This window comes from Dasypus novemcinctus, chromosome 2, assembly GCF_030445035.2.
Source record: "Dasypus novemcinctus isolate mDasNov1 chromosome 2, mDasNov1.1.hap2, whole genome shotgun sequence".
NCBI classification, from domain to species: Eukaryota; Metazoa; Chordata; class Mammalia; order Cingulata; family Dasypodidae; genus Dasypus; species Dasypus novemcinctus.
In genome coordinates this window covers 195,164,479-195,185,637 of record NC_080674.1, presented here as the reverse complement: position 1 = coordinate 195,185,637, position 21,159 = coordinate 195,164,479, and the positions used below count along the sequence as shown (strand labels likewise).

Here is a 21,159-nt window from a genome sequence, read left to right as displayed (position 1 = left end):
CAAAGCTTATTAACATCACAACCACTTTTGATTAAAATTTCACACACAGATATTCTAATAACAAATCTGGTTATTTTACACATCTATTTAACGCATATAAAACCAAATAGAAAACCGTTTCCTTTTCTTTGTAAAAACCAAAGGTTTTCACTGGTTAAGAATGAATTAAGGAGCAGGTGTGGCTCAAGCAGTTAAGCAACCGTCCCCCCTGTAAGACCCCAGTGCAAGGTTCCAGATTCGGTTTCTGATGCCTCCTGAAAAAACAAAAGCAAAACAAGCAAAAAAAAAACAACTGAGGGAAGCTGATGGCTCAATGGTTGAGCTCCAGCTTCCCACATATGAGGTCCCAGGTTCAATCCCCAACCCCAGTACCTAAAATAAATAAGAATTAAAATGATTTATGAACGAGGAGAACAAATCTAAATTTCTTCCATTTTGAAAAGCAAAAACCAGCTTAATTGTATGACACTGAAGGAGCTACTTATCTTGAGTCCCAGTTGCCCTGTGGCGTTGTAGTAAATGAGCTAATTCAATAAAACATTGGGCCAAATAAGAAAGGGGAAAAAAAAACAGCTTATTCATTTCTATCCTTTTAAGTCATAGACCTCATCACTTTGGAAATGTTCTATTTTTCCTATAAGTTATATTTCCTTAAAACAAGTATTGACAATGCAAAAAGTACATAGTGTTTAACAGAAGGCACATTTCCAAAAGAAAAATACTATTTAAGCTATAAAAAAATTATATTTGTCTTAGGTAAAGCAACAAGACTTAAAGTGTAAAAACATTAAGTAGTTGTAGATAACATCATATAATTCTATCATATTGCTTTAATAACCTCAATATCGATTTTCACAACAGAACAATTTCTTGGAAGTGACATTAACAGCAGTGGAGGGAAAATCATTGGTTGTTTCAAGCTCTCAAAAAAAGAGAATCAGTTATTGCACAGTAAATACCTCATAGAGGTAAGTGTTTTAAGAAGTTAGTTTGAAATATAAGTAGGTTAAGTCTGGAAGCCTTCAAGTTTTAAAATTAATTCTATGGAATCACTTGGAAAATATGGACATACAAATAAATATTAGGCTTTTCAACTGCTACAATTTTGATAGTTTAGAAAAGAAAGCAAAGTACCCAGGTTTCTAAGTATTCTTAAAAGATAGGCATAGAGGAAATAAACATTGTATACCATTGTATACCAACTCAGCAGCAAGCTCTTCTGAAACACAAATGACACCTACAGGGTACTCTCCCTTTAAAGTCAGCTGACTTTACGTGTTAATCTCATCTACAGTATACCTTCAGAGCAACACCTAGATTGGTGTTTGAGTTAAGTAACTGGCCTAGTCAAGGTGATGCGTAAACCTAACCATCACAATGTCTATCAGCAAACTGTGTTCCAATGTCACTGCCTTTTCCTGCTGGCATTTCTAAGCTGGATGGCTAGTGCAGGCCTCTCTGCCCACCCTGCCTTCTGCCTTCTCACCAAGGAATGAAATCTGCATGAAACCCTGGGAGCTCCATGGACAGAGGCTGGTGGACAGGAGGAGGACTTCCACCTGAGGTGCCTCAGCAGAGGGGTGGGTCTGCTACACTCCTGTCCTCTCCTGGGGGTTCCACCACTTTCCTGGGTCCCACTTGCCCTTTGGCTGTCGCAGCAGCCTATACCTTGACTTCTTGTCCCCATGGGTGGTCAGACACCCCAGAATCTATCACCTTCTCCCAGATCTGATCGTCCTGCTGCCCAATGGAATCCCAGTCCTGACCTTTGGGAGTGTCTTACCCTTCTAATGTATTGTGAAATCCTTGGTATCCTCCAGGCAATTGCATCAACTTTTTTTTTTTATCATATTTCCCTTAAAGGCTATGTCAGTGTCCTAAAATACATTCCTAGAGAATGTCTCTACAAGCCACTGATAATTTAACACACTCCACTCCCTCACCCTCATTATGCTGCCTTCCTCTACGGAAGTCTTGCATCTCCATCTTATAAGATTTACCATTCTTGTTATTTCTTATGTTACAGTCATCGTGTTCTTCAACTTTCATATATTTCACCCTCATAACACCAATCCCCACCCCTGGCACATAATAGTCTAAATCTTGTGCACTTGCAAAAAATTGAGGCAAAGCAACTTGATTCAGCCATCACTACACAGAAAGGATGTGAACCCAGGTCCTGAGTCTTAATTCCATAGAGGGATTAATAGGCCCCAAAAGCCTGGTAGTCCCCTTTGGCCCAAGCTTCATTCCACCCCCATTTCCATCTCCATGCTTGGCGATGGTAGGTTAGTAGTGATCAAGACACTTTTTCTCTTGATCTAGCAGCCAGCCTTACTACTTATATGCCCCTACCAGCTCCCTCCCCTGCCCTGACTACCTTGAAACTAATCTTGTAGCTGTGGGACTGCAAAGGAAAACAACTCCAACTGTAAGGGGTAAAAAGTAGAAGGGAAAAAGATGACTTCAGACCCTAACTATTCTAAATATCAATCTCCCCCCTCCCTACCTCCTCTGACCCAAGTACCACAGAGGCTCCTAAATGGGTAGGTCCCTATCTCCTTCCTCGTTTCTTCAACCCTTACAGACTCCAGGTGGCCTAATTACCACAAAGGAAAACATTCTGAACCAAGTGGTCCTAAGTGCCACCTCCGTAAATTCCTCACTCCATCCAGGGTGATCAACCCCCCTTACTATCTTCCAGTGCTTTTCCTCCAAGCCCTTAAAAAGCTAGCTGCTGTTTTGAGGCTATGGACTTCTAGTCTCCCTTCTCTACTACAGCAGCTGCTAAATAAGGTCATCTGTCCACAGAGTGGACAGAGGCAGATGGACAAGCACTGCTGGAAGCTAAGAAGTGGCTTGACAATCAGAGAGGATCCTGATGGCAGCTTTGCAAGGGATCATCCCTCCAAATCCCAAAACCATGGGAAAATCAGCACCCTGGCCCAATCAACTCTGTGTCCTGGGGGGCCCACAGCCAGCCACTCTTGGGAGAACAGGGCTGGCCTTGGCTTAGACCTACCCCTCACACAGCCCTGCAAGTCCAGTAAGCCCCTTCCCCCTCCCATGCAGGGTCTCCCCTGCCAAGATGGCAGCACATCTCCCTCATTGGCAGAGTCCTTAGATTTCTAGACTACCAGCAGCCCTGAAATATACCCATCATTGGTACAAATCTCTCCTGCTAACCTCTCTGGAGTTCAGTCCCAAACCAGTGACTTTTCATGAGTGAAATTTCCTGGCTGCTCAACGTGGCCTGCCTCAAGTTGGGTGCTTTGTGATTAAGTGTTGAGTTAATGAATGAAGTCATGAATAATAATGAATAACGAATATTCAATGAATGCTGTTAGAATCCATACAAACCAAATGGCAAGGAAATTGCAAAGCCCTCCCAATGCAGCCTGATTCTATTTATTCCCTTACTTTCCCTTTCTGGAATGCTCTACTGCCCTTACCAAGTTCAGCCTGCTCACCCTCCAAGAATCGTGCTCAAGTGGCCCTCCCTGAAGACCACCTGGATGTTTCTGCCTGGAAACGGTGCCAATGATGAACTCATTCATCTGTGCACAGACCAGGCAGAGCATCTCCAGGGAGCCAGGGTTCCAAGGATGCAGTGACAAAGGCCAACCCTGAATTTGTCTTTTTATTCTCCTCTAACTTCCTTGAGAACTTCCAGACTGGGATGGAGGCAGAAGAATGATTGAGAACACAGCTTATCTCACCTAGGTCTTTTTGTCCCTCATTACCTCCCAACTGCCACATATATCGAGGAGTGAGGTCTACACAGTCTTGCCTCAAAACAAACACTGAGGAGGAGGGAGTCAGCTTGCCACTGCCTACACCAAAGGTTTGATCACCTCAGCCAGGCTTCTCCAGAACCAAGTTTGTATTCTCAAAGGCTCTCCAACTCATTATTAAGGACACAGCCTCCCTACTTTTCCCTGACTATCCCCATTTCCAGTCTCTGTCCACATCAAATGAGATGCCCAGCACCATTCTCCAACTCCAAAGGGCGATGGGGGTTAATGTAAATTTTAAGACAGACAGGACGTGGGAGACAACTCATGGATAGCCATGAGTTGGCACAGACTGACTTCCAGGTTTCCCCTAAAATCACAGGGTGATCTGAATACTCTGCTTCTTGGGTCCCTACATTCTTGTCCTGTGAGGTGCATACTAGACTGGCTTGGTCTACTCTTGGGGAAGTGCCAGGCAAGGAGATACCTGGAATTGTACCCCAGTGACTCAGGATGCATCCTCTCACTAAGCCTCTGCAAGACATCCCACCATAAGTTTGGTCCTTCTATGATGTCTCAGCCTGGCCCAGCCCAACCTGCCTCAGTGAAATGATCTCATGCAGGGGGGACCTTATTCCAAGGTTTATACAATAATAACAATTAATAATATGTTCTAAAACCTAAACATATGTATACCTCTGACCCAGTGATTCCACTCCTAAATCTTATGCCTGGCAGAAATGCACACTTATGTTCACCAACAGACAGTTATAAGTATTCATACCACTGTAATAGCCCCCAAATGGAAATAACTCAAGTGTCCATTAACAGAAAAATAGACAAATAAGTTTGGTCTGTTTACACAATGGGGTATTTACACCAAAATGGGAACGAACACTCTATTACTGTATACACTGGCATGGGTGAATCTCACAGGCAAAATGAAGAAACAAAGCATAAGAGCACATACTGTATGATTCCATTATCTATGGAGATGGAGGAAAAACTAATCCACTGCAAAAGAAGTCAGGACAGTAGTTATATGGGGACATGCGATTTCTTGTTCTGGATGTTCACTCTGAAATATCATTGGAGTTGTAGCATCACAATTTGTACAATTCTTTATGGATGTTATATTCCAATATTCCCAGAGTCTATAACAGTGACAGAGCATACTGTCACAGTCTCTGTGCCCACCCACGACCTCTGGAATCAGATTGAGAGACAGTGTTCAACAACATTAAATAAGCTCCCAAAAGAATAATAATAAAGTTAATTTAAAATATCAATTTATAAAACACCAAAAACAAAAAAGTTTTCTTTTCCCATGTGTTCACACCTGAGTTGGGTGGTACTGAGTGAAGACAGCAGAGAGCCTAGGGCAGGTGTCTGGGCCTCCCTGACAAGAAGGACCAAGAGTCAGGAGGGAGCTCTGAGAATCACAATGGGGGCTAGGTTTTCCCTCCAGGTTGAGGAAGGAGAGATGTTGGAAAGGGACTTCCCTTCCCTGCCAAGGCCTCATCTAACTGGAGGGTCACACATGCCACCATCCCTGTTTAACCAGGGCAGCTCATGCTGCCCCAAAAATTGACTTTGAGAATGATTGCAGGGAGGGGAAATGGCATAGTCTGGCAGATCCCTGAGTTGAAGAGGCAGAGCTGGGAGTCCAGGTAGACCAAGGGAGCTAGAGTTCACAGAGCACCAGTCTGGACTTATGGAATGATGGCTTTAGACTCTCAGTGCACTCTGGGAAAGATTTACCACCACCACCACCACCACCACCACCCTGATTAGGTACCTGCTCTCTTGTAACTTTCTGAACCTCCCTCCCACTAGTCCTAGAGTTAATTATGGTGTCCCTTGTATGAAAGTTGTTTAATACCTGTCTCCCCCCACCCCACCCTAGATCAGAAGCGACACGAGGACAGGAAGTGCCTTGGTTTTGTTTATAATTTTGTTCCCAGCCCCTAGTGTGGGGTCTTGAAAGGAAGAATGGGACTAATAGCAACAGTAAAATATGCACATTTACTGAGTTAATATGAGGCAGAAGGTGGAGGAGAGGAGGGAACTCAGGAGGCTGGCAAGGATTGTGGTGATAATCAGTTTGAAAGTACTCTGTAAACAAGAGCAATGACAAAAGGAATGCATTCAACAGAAACTATAAAACCTTACTGCAGACATAAAAGACAGGAATACAGTTTTAAATAAAATAAAAGCAGATAGGATAAAATCAAGTGATCTCTGCATCCTACATTGTTAAGTGCTCAAATAAACTCACGTAAGTACTAGTTAGTCTAATATTTTATTTTCACATTAGGAATTACTATCCTGGTAAAACAGAGGAAGAGGGCCTTCTAGCTGGGTGAAAACGTGCTCAAAGATATAGAGGTAACACCCTGGTGTGACTGAGTGTAAACTACAGAGCAGGGTTACCAGAGTGGGCCTTTTGAGTGGCAGAAGTGAGGCAAGAAAGAGACAAGGGGAAGCAGATTCGACTCAACTGATTGGGCGTCCACCTACCACATGGGAGGTCCAAGGTTCAAACCTCAGGCCTCCTTGACCAGTGTGATGAACTAGCCCACGCACAGTGCTGATGCGCGCAAGGAGCACCATGCCACACAAGGGTGTCCCCCACGTAGGGGAGCCCCACGTGCAAGGAGTGCACCCTATAAACAGAGCCACCCCATGCGAAAAAAAAGTGCAGTCTGCCCAGGAGTGGCACCACACACGTGGAAAGCTGACGCAGCAAGATTGATGGATGTAGGATGACCAAATACCTGAAAATAACTTGTTTTTCTCCCTATTGCTAGGATACAAAGAAAAGAATAGTATGTAAATCAGAAGGTATTGAGATGCAACCCTCTCTTTGTGCCAAATTCCACTTTTGGTGGTTAAGAATATTCTGTTGAAGCAATGAAGTATGAAAACCAGCTTCAACCAGTTCGCTGGACCTGCACAGAAGCAGCCCCTTGCTGTCATCACTTCAACTTGCTTAATTACCATAGTAAAATTCCCACCCAGGGGTGGAGTTGTCCACCCCTTTCTTTTTTTTTTTTTTTTTTAAGATTTATTTTTATTATTTATTTATTTAATTCCCCTCCCCTCCCCTGGTTGTCTGTTTTCTGTGTCTTTTTGCTGCGTCTTGTTTCTTTGTCCGCTTCTGTTGTCGTCAGCGGCACGGGAAGTGTGGGCGGCGCCATTCCTCGGCAGGCTGCTCCCTCCGCGCTGGGAGGCTCTCCTTACGGGTGCACTCCTTGCGTGTAGGGCTCCCTACGCGGGGGACACCCCTGCATGGCAGGGCACTCCCTGCGCACATCAGCACTGCACATGGGCCAGCTCCACACGGGTCAAGGAGGCCCGGGGTTTGAACCGCAGACCTCCCATGTGGTAGACGGACGCCCTAACCACTGGGCCAAAGTCCGTTTCCCTCCACCCCTTTCTTGATCATGCAATGTATGTGCAAGAATGATTTCCTGAACGTACTAATCATACAATTATATAACCAGCTATGTGTGTTCATCCATATGCATAAAAACTAATGTATAATCAAAGCAAATGCTAAATAATAACTTGGGTATTTAAGCAAGAGTAAAACTGTGGCACGGGGAGTCGGGTCTGAGTCACTTTAGACTGGCCTTGGCTCCTTACTTCTGCAGACGTAATAAATGTGAGTTTGCCTAACTCGTGTTGAAGTTCTCTTCATGCCATCTCTGGTTATCCATAGAGGCCCTGCTTTGAGGCCTAACAAGATGATGCAAGAAAAAGAGACACAGATTCCGGTGCTGCTGACAAGAATACAAGTGGACACAGAAGAACACACAGCCAATGGACACAGAGAGCAGACAACTGGGGGGGCGGGGGGCGGGTAAGGGGAGAGAAATTAAAAATAAATAAAAATTTAAAAAAATAAGGTCAAAGCCATTATTTTAAAAAAAAGAGACAGAGACAGGGGTTAGGCCATGGATGATATGGAGATGTGTTGCTCTGATCTCCACTCAAGAAAACACTTACCATTCAGATTGGAGGACTGCAGTGAGCTTGGCTGCCTCCAGCAGCAGGGCCCTCAGGATCTGTCAGTGTTGGAGCTGAGGCCATACTTTTCCCAGGCAGCCTATAGCCAACACTGTGCATGAAGCTTGTATTGACTTGGCCATATTTGTCCAACAAGGGATTCTTGTAATGGGCAATCTTTGCTCCAGAATTCCACTTTGAGTTGACTGGGTCAGTCAAATCTGCATAATGGTTTGAAGCTCCCACCCCTGCCCAGTCCTGCTGCCTTCCCCCTTGGCTTTCCCACACTTAACCCCCACACCCACACTCACTAGACCGCTTGTGCTCCTAACTCCATCTCAGCAGCTGCATCCTAAAAAACTGAACGGACACAGATGGCACCATCTATCACAAGAAGGACCCAAGATTTAGACTATGGACCTATGGTTTTCAAACTTCAAAAAAAATTTTGAATCCTTTCTGTTGCAGAAAATATGGTACTTACTGGGACACGGATACTGAAATGACTATAGACAAAGATTTATTGAGAAGCTCTCCCAATGGAGGGGGTCTGGAGAACAGACTTCAGCGCCCCCACCAGCATGGTGGGAGTCTGAAGAGAGACTTCAGCCCACTCCTGGAAGGGGGGAGATTTGAATTTATACAGAACTTTTCTAGGCGGAGAAATGATAGTTGGTGGGAGGGAGGTGAGGGTCCGAGTGAAGTGCAGGGGCCAATAGGAAGCCCTAGAGATGAAAACTTTTCCTGACAATGACTAGAAGATAGTTGGTTAGGAAGTTATGGTTTCTTGGAATGCTACAGGAGCAGATGTTTCTTTGTTCTGTAGGAATTTTATATCCCTCGATATGTAGGAAGGGAAGGTTTCCATTTCCCTTTACTCTCGTCTCTTTGTGGTTTATTTATTTAACCCATGGGGATGTGCCATACTTGGACACGCAGGCTTATGAGGGATGGGGTTAGCCTTTCCAAATGCATATCAGGGGAACCTGAGCTACAGCTTGTTAATTATGGTAAACCTCTAACACTTTCATTCAAACAAAATCTCACACAGAAGTCTATTTTTTTTATAACCCAGGTAAGTAAAGGGCTGCCCTGATTGAAATCAGAGTGGAGGACCCAAGAATCAACCCTCTCATGCCCCACAGGACTCCAGGGCTCTTCCAGGCAAAACTGAAAAAATAATTGTGGTAGGTGGGTGGATGGAGAGGAAAAGATCTACAGACCTCAGCGTAAGGCATGCTGAATTTGAAGGGTCTGAGTGTTCCTCTTATAGTAAAGATGGACATGGGAAGATAAGAGGTCAGGAGAGATCACGGTTAGGAGACTGAAGTTCTACGAGTAGCAACAGAAGGGTGAACTGATTTGAGAAGGAAAGTTAGAGCACCCAAGTCCTCAAGCGAGATCCTTCGACCTGGTGGCCTCTCCACGCTACCCGTAGCTCCACCCGCCCTATTATTGCAGGTCCTGTCCTTCCCTGCAGACCACGGCCCCTAATCCTAAAGCCCTCGGGTTAGACGGGTCGGGAGTGCTCTAAGCCCTTTGAGGCCTATTTCCGGCAACCAGCTTTCCTGAGGGGTTACCCGGCCCTCGATGTCTGGCAGTCTGGCTACAGAAGAAAAGAGCGAAGGGCCACGAGCAACCCCTACGGCACCATAGAGACGTGGTCCTCCGCCGGCCCAGCATGTCCCCTCCTGATTGCGGGCTAGAGCGCCTCACACCGTTTCCGGTCGGCTCGCGCTGGTTGAGGCGCACCGGCTCCTGAGGAGGACGTCGCTGGGCTCGGTGGTACGCGGGGAAGGGTAAACTGAAGAGTTGAGAAACTTGGCGGGATCGCGGTTAGCACGCCGAGCCTCGAAGGAAAGTGGGGGCCCGCTGTCTGATTCTGCCCCCATCACCCTAAGGGCTGCAGTGACCGGACCTAGGGCCTTCGAGCCCTGGGATTGAGAAGCGCCTGAGAGGAGCAAGGCTTCTCTGCTGGCCTGAGGAAGAGCCGCTTCGAGGACAATCGGGTCCTCTGCGTAGTTTAGAAGCAGGCCTGCAGGCGCGTCCCCGCTTCTCCCCTCCGAGCTAACGCATCTGCACTGGCTGGCAGCGCCTTAAGATGGCAGGCTGTGCCACAACTCCTAGCCCCATGCAGACACTTCAGGAGGAAGCGGTATGCGCTATCTGCCTGGATTACTTCAAGGATCCGGTGTCCATCGGCTGTGGGCACAACTTCTGCCGAGGGTGTGTGACCCAGCTGTGGGGCAAGGAGGATGAGGAAAGGGAAGAGGAAATTGAATGGGAGGAAGAAGAGGACGACGAGGTGGTGGAGGCCATTGGTGGGTGGGACAACTCCATCCGAGAGGTTTTGTATCGGGGGAGTGCTGACGAAGAGTTCCAGGACCAAGAGGATGAACTCTGGGTCGGTGACGGTGGCGTCAGGAGTTGGGAAGACATGGACTATGTTTGGAACCAGGAGGAAGACGTGGAGGAAGATTATCCAGGAGGCTTGAGACATGACCTAAGAATTGACGTTTACCCTGAGGAAGAGGAGATATTGGAAGACTACTATGAGGACGAGGACGAAGAGCCATATCCTGATGAGCCGTATGCTGGTACCCACCTGCCTCTTCCTGCGACCCCTCGGCGGCCGTTCACCTGCCCCCAGTGCCGCAAGAGCTTTACACGTCGCAGCTTTCGCCCCAACTTGCCACTGGCCAACATGGTCCAGATAATTCGCCAGATGTGCCCCACTCCTTGTCGAGGGAGCCGAGGGAACGAGCAGGGAATCTGCTCCAAACACCAAGAAGCCCTGAAGCTCTTCTGTGAGGTGGACGAAGAGGCCATCTGTGTGGTGTGCCGGGAATCCAGAAACCACAAACAGCACAGCGTGGTGCCATTGGAGGAGGTGGTGCCGGAGTGCCAGGTGAGAGGAACCAGGAGGGAATTTGAGGGGTTGGAGCGAGTGGAGAGGAAATGTGGAGAGCTGGGAAATGGTGCCATCCCCCTCCCACACCCTTTTCATTAAGTGAAGATCTCGGTTACGCCTTTTTCCTGGTGTGGAGAGAGGGTGGATAGGGGAGGGAAGATGGGGCATACATGGACAAAGGAAAACAGCCATGAGGTGCCAGGTCACAGGAAACAGACCTGTCTCTGTATAAGTGGTACAGTTAACAGAACCCTAGTACTTAATTGTCCTCTGTTGTGAGTTCTGAGTCTATACTTGACCAGGATCCTGGGACCCTTACAGATAGGAATGGAAAGCCACAGGACTTAGGATATTGGGGACCTCAGAACACAAGCAGCATCAAAACAGATGACTGCTATTGGCAGTTGTGGATGCTGGACTAGTTATGAGGAACTGTCCATGCCCTCTCCCAAAGTATGGGATCTGTAGGATCCATTTTCCCTCATGCAGAGGCTGTAAGCATCTTTGATAAATCGGCATAAGCCTCGTGTCCTGATCACTTTCCTTTCCTGGTATTTTATCACAGTGGAAGGAGTTAAGAGATTTGAAATTAGATGACCTGGCTCTGCCACTTACTGTTCTTGAGCTTCACTTTTCCCCAGAGATTAAGATTAAAAAAGATCATCTATATGAAGGTATTTTATAAACCTTAGAGCATGAAATTAATGTTTGCTTTTTCACTTGACTGTCTTCTAACTTGCCTTCCCTCCTTTGAGTTCTGATATGGGTAATGCTTTGCCTTCTACTCATCTTCTGAATGTGAGAGAATTGTCTTAGTTGACAGTCAGCATGAATACTGTCTTCTTTACCAACAGTCTGGGTGGATTTGATCCCTGGCAGTACCCAAGGAAGGAGAGGTCATCTTCAGGCCTATAAAAGTCTAACCAGGATATTAAATAGCATCTGCTCACATCTCTGTAGTGCTTTACAGTTTGTAAAATATATTTCTTCATGTTCTCTACAGCAGTGGTTTCAAACTGTGCGTTTTGACCAATTAGTGGGTCTTTCAATTAAGTGGGTCATACCAGCAATATTTTAAAATAGAATAGAAAATATCAGAGTGCATGAAGCATAGTAAGGGTAAGTATTGTTTTGTGAAACTTTTTGCATTATATATACACATATGTATGTACTTGGTCTCAAAGTAAAATGTTTTTCTTTGGGTTATGATTAAAATACACAGAACACTGTCCTACACGAATTATATATTAGGTATTATCTTCTCCATTTTGACAGTTACTATTGATAATGGCACAGTTAGGATACAAATCTAACTACAAACCTCTGCTATTTCTAACTTGTCTCTTCTATCCTTTGAGTTCTGATATGGGTAATGCCTTGCTTTCCAGTCCTGATCTTTGGAACATTAGAAATGTATCTAAGACTCTTTCCATTAAAAAACAAACAAAAAAACCCTTGAAATCTCTCTTACCCTGTCACTAAGTGTACTGAGCAAAAAACTAGCAGACAGTGCCTACAAGGAGAAAAAGGCACAGTTTCATGTTCTGAATTTAAGGACAAACCCTAGCACCGTGCTTTTCCCCAGGATAGTAAGTAAGTTTGCCCAGGGGGAAAAAACTGTCCTGTGCTTCTGTGGTTTTTATAAAAGTACATGGAAGCTAAGGAATTTTCCAGTAGAATTTTCTGCAAGAGATTGAAACTGAAATTTTAATTGAAAGCCAATGTAGACGAGAAAAGAGATGGTCTCAATTGGGGAAATCAGATAAAACTCATTTGAAATCTGAGAAGGTTGTGACAGAGCTTATCAGTAAGTGTAAGCACACAGTATAACCAAATTAAACAAACTGGGGAGAATTACTTTCTGAAATAGAGGTGAATATGTAAAAGTGCAATTTTATTTTCAAACATACAACAAAACTATAGGATTACTTTGAAGAGGTAAAAATTTATATTTTATGTAAATTAGGTATAAACTGGTGTTCTTTAAGCAACTGACATACTCATTATTTTTACAGTTCATATTTTGTCACTTCCATTAATTGATAAACATGCACATTATGTTTTACTATACATTTTCTCATCACACATTCTGGTCACAATGAATTCTCTCCAGCTCCTAATTCAGTGCCTTTTTTTTTTTTAATCTTTCAGAGGTAATCGAGCTTTTTAGTTTTAGGAGACTAAACTCTAAACTAATAGGAAGGCTGTTACTCATAGACGTAAGGACCGTTTATTTTCAGGACTAGGAGAGACAAGCATTCTCTCCTCCCTCTCCAGATTATATCAGCATTGCAGGGTGTAGGGAGAGTTATAATTTATAAAATCATATTCAGTCTTGTAATTTTGATTTTTAAAAATATTGAATTTTTGATAATAAAGAAAATAAAGTGGGAAAGAACTCCTTGGCCATTGAGGAATACAAAGGTAGTGCAAGGACACATTCAGAGCAAGGCCTAAAAATTAATGGGTTGTGTAAAAAGGTTGGATGGTTACAGAAATGGTCATTGTGAATATGGTGTTATTTGCACTGCTTTCAATCACATATCCAGTACAATTATATCATTTTGAGGTCAACGTGCTTTTAAAGTTTGATTTTTGTATAAGAAGAGGCTTTTGAGCGCTGAAAAGCTTACCTATATCTTCCATTTTTTCCATCCTGTGAGTTAGAGTTCGTCTTGACTCTGCAAGCTAGAATCAGAGGATTATGAAAATAAGATCATTTAGATATGACCTAGGGCACCATTAAATGGTGTCAGGTTTTAGGCGGCAGTCAGGTGTAAAAAAAAGAAAATAAAGATTTCACTTATTGGGGTTCAGGCATAATTGGATGCCTCTGTTGCCCTGCCACCCACCTGCCGCAAATAAAATCATTCACTGTTCTGCAAAAGAGGGACTAGATGCTTCCATCACCAGTGTTCCTTGTTTTCCTGTTTTCTCCTTTGAGGTAGCTAAAGATGGCAGCCAAAAAAATTGTTTAAGGCTTTTACCAAGTATCTATTCTCGTTATGACGCAGAAGATAGGGAAAACTTCTTCAGTTGAGGTACCTGAAGGTATTGAGCAGTGACACCATGCCAAACACTGTTAAATTCATGCCTTTTTTTTTTTTCAAAAAGTGGAGTGTTCTGCAAAGCACAATTCTCTACAGCTTTTCAGATTGGACGGTATTGGCATATTAAAGGAATCTCCAAAGGCCTTGAAAGCTTTATATTAAACAGCCCTTTTAATCACAAAGGAGAAAAAAATGGAGAAACTTGTGAAAACTTGCATTCCAAGTACTGCCACAACATTGAGAGGAAACTGAGGAATTCCAGAATTTTTTCATCTACTTCTTCAATCTTATCTCTGAACTGATGACTGAGCATACCAAACTTAAAAAACATCAGCTCATCCTTCTTTGCTGTTAGTTAGAGATGAATCTACTGAAGAAGAAAATTGTGCTTTGCTTATGCTCAAAATAAGGCTTTAAAAACTGGAGGTACTGTCTTCCTGAGCCTAGTACTTGAACTTTCATGTTTTTGAAGCTGTATCAAATGAACCAACTTGGGGGGGAAATTATAGGTGTATCCATTGATGGTGCTACAGCAATGCCATGTTTTAGATCTGGGTTTTGGGCAAAAATTGAAGTAATTTGTGTTGAGAATGTATTACAGCAACCACAAGCATTAACTTTTAAAACTCTGCCCATAATCTACTGGAACTCTTAAACCTTGCTGTCAGCATAGTCCATTAAGAAAAACAGTGCATTCCACCCCAGTTTGTTTGCCTTGCTTTTTGAAAATTTGAGTGCCATTCAGATCTTCTGTTACATATTGAGGTTCCTCCGTTGTCAAAGAGAACTGTATGCAATTGAATTTATGGATAGTACAATGCTGATTTCGGAACACCAGCGAAAAAGAATGTATACTTTTAAAACTTTCAAAAAGTAACTTTCAGCAGAGTTTAACACATTGAGCTTAAAATAAATGTCAAGGTGCAAATACCAACATTATGAAATACTTCAAGCAAAACTTGCCAAAAATCCAGCTATAGACATAGCAGACTGGTGCTAAAAATGTCTAATTTTCGTGGCCAATCTTTCAAGAGCTAGATTCATGAGTGTTATTTAAGGAAAAAAGTGAAATGTTCAGAATTATTTTGGGTGATGTGTTCCTTATCTTATTTTTAAAACCTACTACTTTTGGTAGCTTTTAGGAGGAATGTGTTTTATACTGATGTTCAGTCTTCACTGGAAAAGCATCAAAGAAGTTTGTGGAACTCAGATTTAATTGTGTTGGCTAGAACTTCCATATGAGTATTCTAGCTTCATTCCATTTGTTTCGCCATTTCTCCTCACGTCTTTAAAGCTGTTTTTTGTTTTCTTTTGTTTTTTTATATCTCTAGCTATGGGGAGAAAAACAGTGCAAATTTGTTATTGAAGTAGCTTGTTTTGTTGCATCTTCTATACCATCTAAGAAAAACATGTTCTGGCTAGAAAATGCACTTAACAGTGACATGGTTATCACATCTTCCAAATAAATTTTTTCCCTTCTAAAATCAGTTGCTTTGATTAATTTTAGTCATGCTACTTAATTTTGAAATTTTTAACAACACCGAAAGAGGGAAAGCATGAGATTTTTAAGTGTTTGAAAAGAATGGAAGTGGGGTTACAAAAACGTTGAGAAAAACTGGTATATGCATATACAGCAGATGCTCACCTGTTTACTGATTATCTTCCATACTAGGTTCACCTGTGGACCACAGTATCCCAAGTCATGCTGTTATTTTATTTTATTTTTTTAAAGTTTTATTTATTTCTCTCCCCTCCCCCTGCCCCAGTTGTTTGTTCTCTGTGTCTATTCACTGCCTGTTCTTTGTCCACTTCTGTTGTTGTCAGCGGCACAGGAATCTGTGTTTCTTTTTGCTGCATCATCTTGTGTCAGCTCTCCGTGTGTGTGGCACCATTCTTTCGCGCTGAGCGGCTCTCCTTATGGGGCGCACTCCTTGCATGTGGGGCTCCCTTACGCGGGGGACACCCCGGCGTGGCACGGCACTCCTTGCGCGCATCAGCGCTGTGCATGGGCCAGCTCCACACAGGTCAAGGAGGCCCTGGGTTTGAACCACGGACCTCCCGTGTGGTAGACGGATGCCCTAACTGCTGGGCCAAGCCTGCTTCCCTCAAGTCATGCTATTTAAACTTCCTCCTCTCTACTCCTGTGGCTGTACCCTAGATCTCACCACACAAATTTGCTACACATCTGAATCCCTCGACTCCAGTTATACTGACCTTAACTCTTAACCTTCCAGTACAGGTAAACACACACCAGTTATACCTGTCCTTCAGCTTTTTGGAAGCCACTGTTCCATTCACTTCTAATTATTTTCCTTCCAAATTTATCAGGTATTTGTTTGTCTTATTTCCTACCTACTAATCCTGGAACCTGTGATTAGCCTTTGCATGAAGATCTGATCTATGTGGTGCAGATCAGGGTTTTTCAACCTCAGCACTATTCACTACTAACATTTTGGACCAGGTAATTATTTATTGTAGGGAGCTATGCAGTGCACTGATAGGATGCTGCTTCCCCACTTCCACAGGACTCTACACTAGATAGAAGCAGCCACTTTTCACCTCCCAGGCACAACAGTCAAAAATGTATCTAGACATTGCCAAATGTCTGGGGGTTGGGGGCGCGGAGAGTGTTAAAATCATCCATCTAGTCTTAAGTGGTCATTCAAGCTTTAAATTACCAACCTCACTTAGGCCCTGTAGTCAGTGCCTGGCATAGTTGTTCAGAAGTGTTCAGTGGAAGTATAGCATCAACTAGCAGGAATCTTAATAAAAATGTAGCCTTAGCATCAGGACTAAAGAGGAGAAAACAATCCCCCAGGCCAAAAGAGCTAAAAGTGGTGATAAATTTAGCGTTTAAGCTTTGCCCACAAACCAGGGTCCTCAAAGATACAGTCAGAATCCTAGGTGTATGGAAGTGCATGTAAGAAGTGTAAGAGGAAAAGCAGCAAAGCTCCTGTTATCAGGAGACCTGCAAAGGAGGAAGAAAATGCTCTTTAAGTTATTACTTCTCTCCTCTCTCCCCCTCCCAAAGAATGGGAAAAATAGATAGCCCAGGGATTTGAATCAGAAATGGGGGAAGTGGATTTGGCTCAATGGATAGAACATCTGCCTACCACTGGGAGACCCAGGGTTTAAACCCAGGGCCTCCTGACCGGTGTGGGAGCTGGCCCATGCGCAGTGCTGATGTGCGCAAGGAATGCCCTGTCACACAGGGGTGTCCCCCACATAGGGGAGCCCCATGTGCAAGGAGTGTGCCCCATAAGGAGAGTTGCCCACATGAAAAAAGTGCAGCCTACCCAGGAGTGGCGCCACACACATGAAGAGCTGACGCAGCAAGATGACGCAACAAAAAGAGACACAGATTCCCGGTGCCGCTGACAAAAATGTAAGCAGAAACAGAAGAACACACAGCGAATGGGCACAGAGAGCAGACAACTGGGGGGTGGGGAGGGGAGAGAAATAAATAAAAATAAATCTTTAAAAAAAAAGAAATGGCCTTAAAGAACAAAGAAGCTCCTTCCTCTATAGGTATTTCTGCTGAGATTCTTGTGTAAGACCATCTCAGACTTTTTTCCCCATCTTAAAGGACTTGGATCTAATCTCTAGTTGGTACCAAGCAGAGCCCCACAAAGGGGACTCTAGATGGTCTGGAGGATCCCTGGAGATCCCACCCCCTTTTTTACCACCCTATTCTAGGTACCACTCTCTCTCCACCTTTAGGAAAGATTAAGCGTGAGCATGGAGAACTGTCTGCTTTCCGGCCCTCATATTCTTGGAGTGAACTAGCCAGCCTCAAGATTCCATTCTGGCATATCTTCCCACCCTAGGTGTTGTGAAATTCCCTGGTACAAAGTTGAAAAGGGGGAACTTTAGTCACCTTTGGTGACCAAAGCACCTAATGCTGCTTTAAGTTCTTTATGAAGAAAGCCGGAAGCTTGCCTTCTCTCAGTGTTTCTTACAGTCCTGCCTGGACCTTCCCCACTTCCACAGCCTCTAACTACACATATAAAGTACCCAGAACCTGGGGAATCCCAGTCACACCTCCTAAGGAAGATTCAACAGAATGGCTTAGGCTCTGCTTTCAGGAGGCTGTTAAGACTTCAGTTTTCTGCCTAAAATGGACACTGAATATGTATAAGGATAGACATACAAAAAATGTGATCACTGTTCTAGGAATTGAAAATGCCATACACACATACAATCTCACTAGGAGTGGAACAACACCTACTTTTTTTTTTTTTTTTAAGATTTATTTTTATTTATTTAATTCCCCTTCCCTCCCCCGGTTGTCTGTTTTCTGTGTCTTTTTGCTGCGTCTTGTTTCTTGTTTCTTTGTCCGCTTCTGTTGTCGTCAGCGGCATGGGAAGTGTGGACGGCGCCATTCCTCGGCAGGCTGCTCCCTCCTTCGCGCTGGGCGGCTCTCCTTATGGGTGCACTCCTTGCGCGTGGGGCTCCTATGCGGGGGACACCCTGCGTGGCAGGGCACTCCTTGCGCGCATCAGCACTGCGCAGGGGCCAGCTCCACACGGGTCAAGGAGGCCTGGGGCTTGAACCGCAGGCCTCCCATGTGGTAGACGGACACCCTAACCACTGGGCCAAAGTCCGTTTCCCAACAACACCTACTTTTCAACCACTTTTGTGTTTCCTTACCACCTTTCTATGCTTAATTCTTTAGGCCTTAATACTCGTTGCTACATATAAAGCCCGATTCTGGACATCAGAGTAAAGGAGGAAGGTAGGGAGGGGATAGCTGGATTGGGAAGGAGGTTCAGCTCCTCACCCATAAGGCCTTTGGTAAGTACTCAGTCCCTCTCATAGTGTCTTTTAGTAGGATTCATGGCCTTATTAGAGGTCCACCAGTCCAGTGCTTCATCTCTTGTGTTGAGTCACTTCTTGCCTTGATTACTGTTTCTAGTCTTAATTTCTCTAACCTAGCCTCTACTCTGATAACAGGTACCTTTCAGCAGAATCAAGTTTAGGCAGAAGAGGGAATGTGATCAAAATCCTAAAAAGATAGCCCTCCACTTGAGAACAAAATCTAGATTCCTTAGCTGCAAATTCCTTTCTGACTAGGGCTCCCAGCCCTCTTTGGGTTTCACTCTCCTGCCTTCCCTTTGTTCCACCTCGAGTTCCTCCTAAACCTCCACACAGAAACCATTGACAGCTCTGCCTGGAATGCTCCCCCCAACCTTTACTACTTAGGTCTGTGAGGTTGGCCACCAGGGTTAGAGTCTCCCATGGGTCAAACCCTCTAACCTGTTCCCAGGGAACTCAGAGCAATGAGCCTTGAGGAATTCGAATAACTACAAATTGAGGTAAGTGTTGTGAAGGACCAACATCACCATACTGCTGCTATAAGAGCATGAAACAAAGGAACTTAGACCTAAGGGTCACAGAGGGCTTCTTTGTGGAGGCCACCTGAACTGCGATTTAGGTTTAATTAAGAGAAGAGGAGTGGGATGTGGTGGGCCTTTCAGGCAGAGGGAAATGTGTATAAAATTCTGTGTGGGAGAGAACTGATGAGTTGGAGAAACAAAGAGGCCAGTGTGGCCGCAAAACACAGTATGGGGGCATTTCAGAGCCAGCCACATTGGATCCGGAGGGTGACTATAAAGACTTTGGTATTTAGCTTAAAGTACAAGAGGAATCCACATGCCCACAGAACTTTAACTGGCAGCCAGCAGGCCCTCTGGTCCTGGCCACACACCTTTTCCTTGGCCTCTCACTTGACCACATCCAATAGCCTGCAACTGGGCATCCAAGGGACCACCTGTCACACAGCCCCCATGGTCCTAAATGCCAAAATCAGGATGGCAGAGATGGAGGCCTCTGTTCCTGGAGGTGTGGCCTCCAAGGTCATGGACCTCTAACAAGGAGGCCTGAGAGGCTCTTCAACTGTGTAAGGTTCTGTGTACTCCCTCCAGAAAATGCATGTTAAGATAGGCTTCCTTAGAAGAGCCTCTCCAAGGCAGGCTGTTTCCTTGAGATTCTTACCTTGGTGGAACTCATGCTCTGAGCCTTTGCAACTCCAGAGGCTGGGAGAAAAAGCCCCTGGAGAGGACCCCTTCCCTGGGTGAGAAAAAACAAGGCCAGAATGCCCACCTCAAGTTGGCACAGGCAGATTTGTGGGAGAAACAAAGCTGATTATTAGATTTGTGCTGCTAAGGGACGCCACAACTACTGGAAGGAGCCAGGTTGGAGTTACTGGACAGATGGCTGGCATTCCTTTACTGGCCAAAGGCGAATCCACCAATTCCTCCTCTTCAGACAAGGAGCCCAGCTGTCATATGCCAGGAACCCATGAGGATAAGCAGGCATGAATGGACCTCAAGGCCAGTTGGGTGCTGAGTGGGAAAGGCAGCGGCTCCACCCCACCTCCCGCCCTGAATTACACTTGAGATGGTCCCCGGGGTCGGGGCGACTCTTCCTTCCGCAGGATTGTCCTTTGTGGGTTGCCGGTATCCCTTCCAAGAAAGGAGAGGGGAGACCAGTGGAGGATAACTGCCAAGGAAAAGGCGGATTCCAGCAGGGTCTGGTTGTCCCTCAAGTCCAACATTCCATTTCAGTCTCCCCCGGCTGGCAACGTCATTTCTATCCACGGACGAATTTCCACCTCGGCCCGATGGGGCGGGTGGGGGAGGCGGGAAGGCAAGGGAGCACTGCCAGAAATGTCTCTTTAAGGGATGGGTGGCGGGGAGAGCGGACCCACCAAAGACACCTTCAGAGGTTCGGCCTCCGCAGAGGAGTTAACTGGGAGACACCTGGGCGGGGCTAGGCAGAGGGGGTGGGGAGGACCTGGGTCGGGGGCGAGGCACGCCAAGGTAGGGAGGGGATGGATTCCGGAACCTCCCAGGCTTCTGCTGAGGGGTGGAGCGGTGCAGAAAGACTCCTTGAGCCAATGCGGGTGAACCTGGGAGGCGCGTTGTAAATCCAGACTCCCTGCCCTTCCTCAGAGATACGATTACACTGGGGGTTCCCCCGGCAAAGTTCAGTAAACAGCACAAAGCGGTTTTTCGGGGGGGGGGGGGGGGCGGGAAGAAAGGTGGTAATGTGACTTTGTGGTGGTATTAGTGGGTAGTGGAGGTGGAAAATGGAAAGGCGACGAGGGCAGAGAAGGAATCCTGCCTACGTAAGCCGAGAGCAGCGGCAGCCCTCAACGCATCTCTCCGTCCGCACCGAGACTCATGGAGTCAGTCGCTCACCTCTCCATTGGTCCCAACACCCAAGGATAGGCAGTGAACTGGCTGTTGGGGTAGGTGAAAACAGGGGCTCCCATGACCATAAGGGGTAAAAAAAACACGTGGATTGGGAACAGAAGGTGGCAAGGAAGCAGATGATGTCCATCCCTGGCTCTAGTAGGACCATCATCAACCAGGTTGCAGAAGAAGGCAGGGGAGTCTACAAGGGATCAGGAGACGGCGCCTGCATGGGAGGAAGAATCCTGACCTCTACA

The 21,159-nt window shown here is 45.3% G+C and overlaps 1 protein-coding gene across 3 annotated transcripts; it reads left to right on the top strand.

Moving 5' to 3' along the window:
• The first annotated feature begins 9,449 nt into the window (after positions 1-9,449).
• Positions 9,450-15,190, top strand: TRIM52 (tripartite motif containing 52). 3 transcript variants are annotated; one of them, XM_058283752.1, is made up of 2 exons: positions 9,450-10,653; positions 11,511-15,190. In XM_058283752.1, exons 1-2 carry the CDS (start codon positions 9,847-9,849, stop codon positions 11,523-11,525), a joined length of 822 nt encoding a protein of 273 aa, XP_058139735.1. In that variant the 5' UTR covers positions 9,450-9,846; the 3' UTR covers positions 11,526-15,190. The 3 variants fall into 3 exon arrangements, with proteins under 3 accessions (XP_058139735.1, XP_004468626.1, XP_004468625.1); XM_004468569.4 differs by having other exon boundaries at positions 9,455-10,653; positions 13,771-15,190; XM_004468568.4 differs by having other exon boundaries at positions 9,455-10,653; positions 11,222-15,190.
• Positions 15,191-21,159: the final 5,969 nt, after the last annotated feature.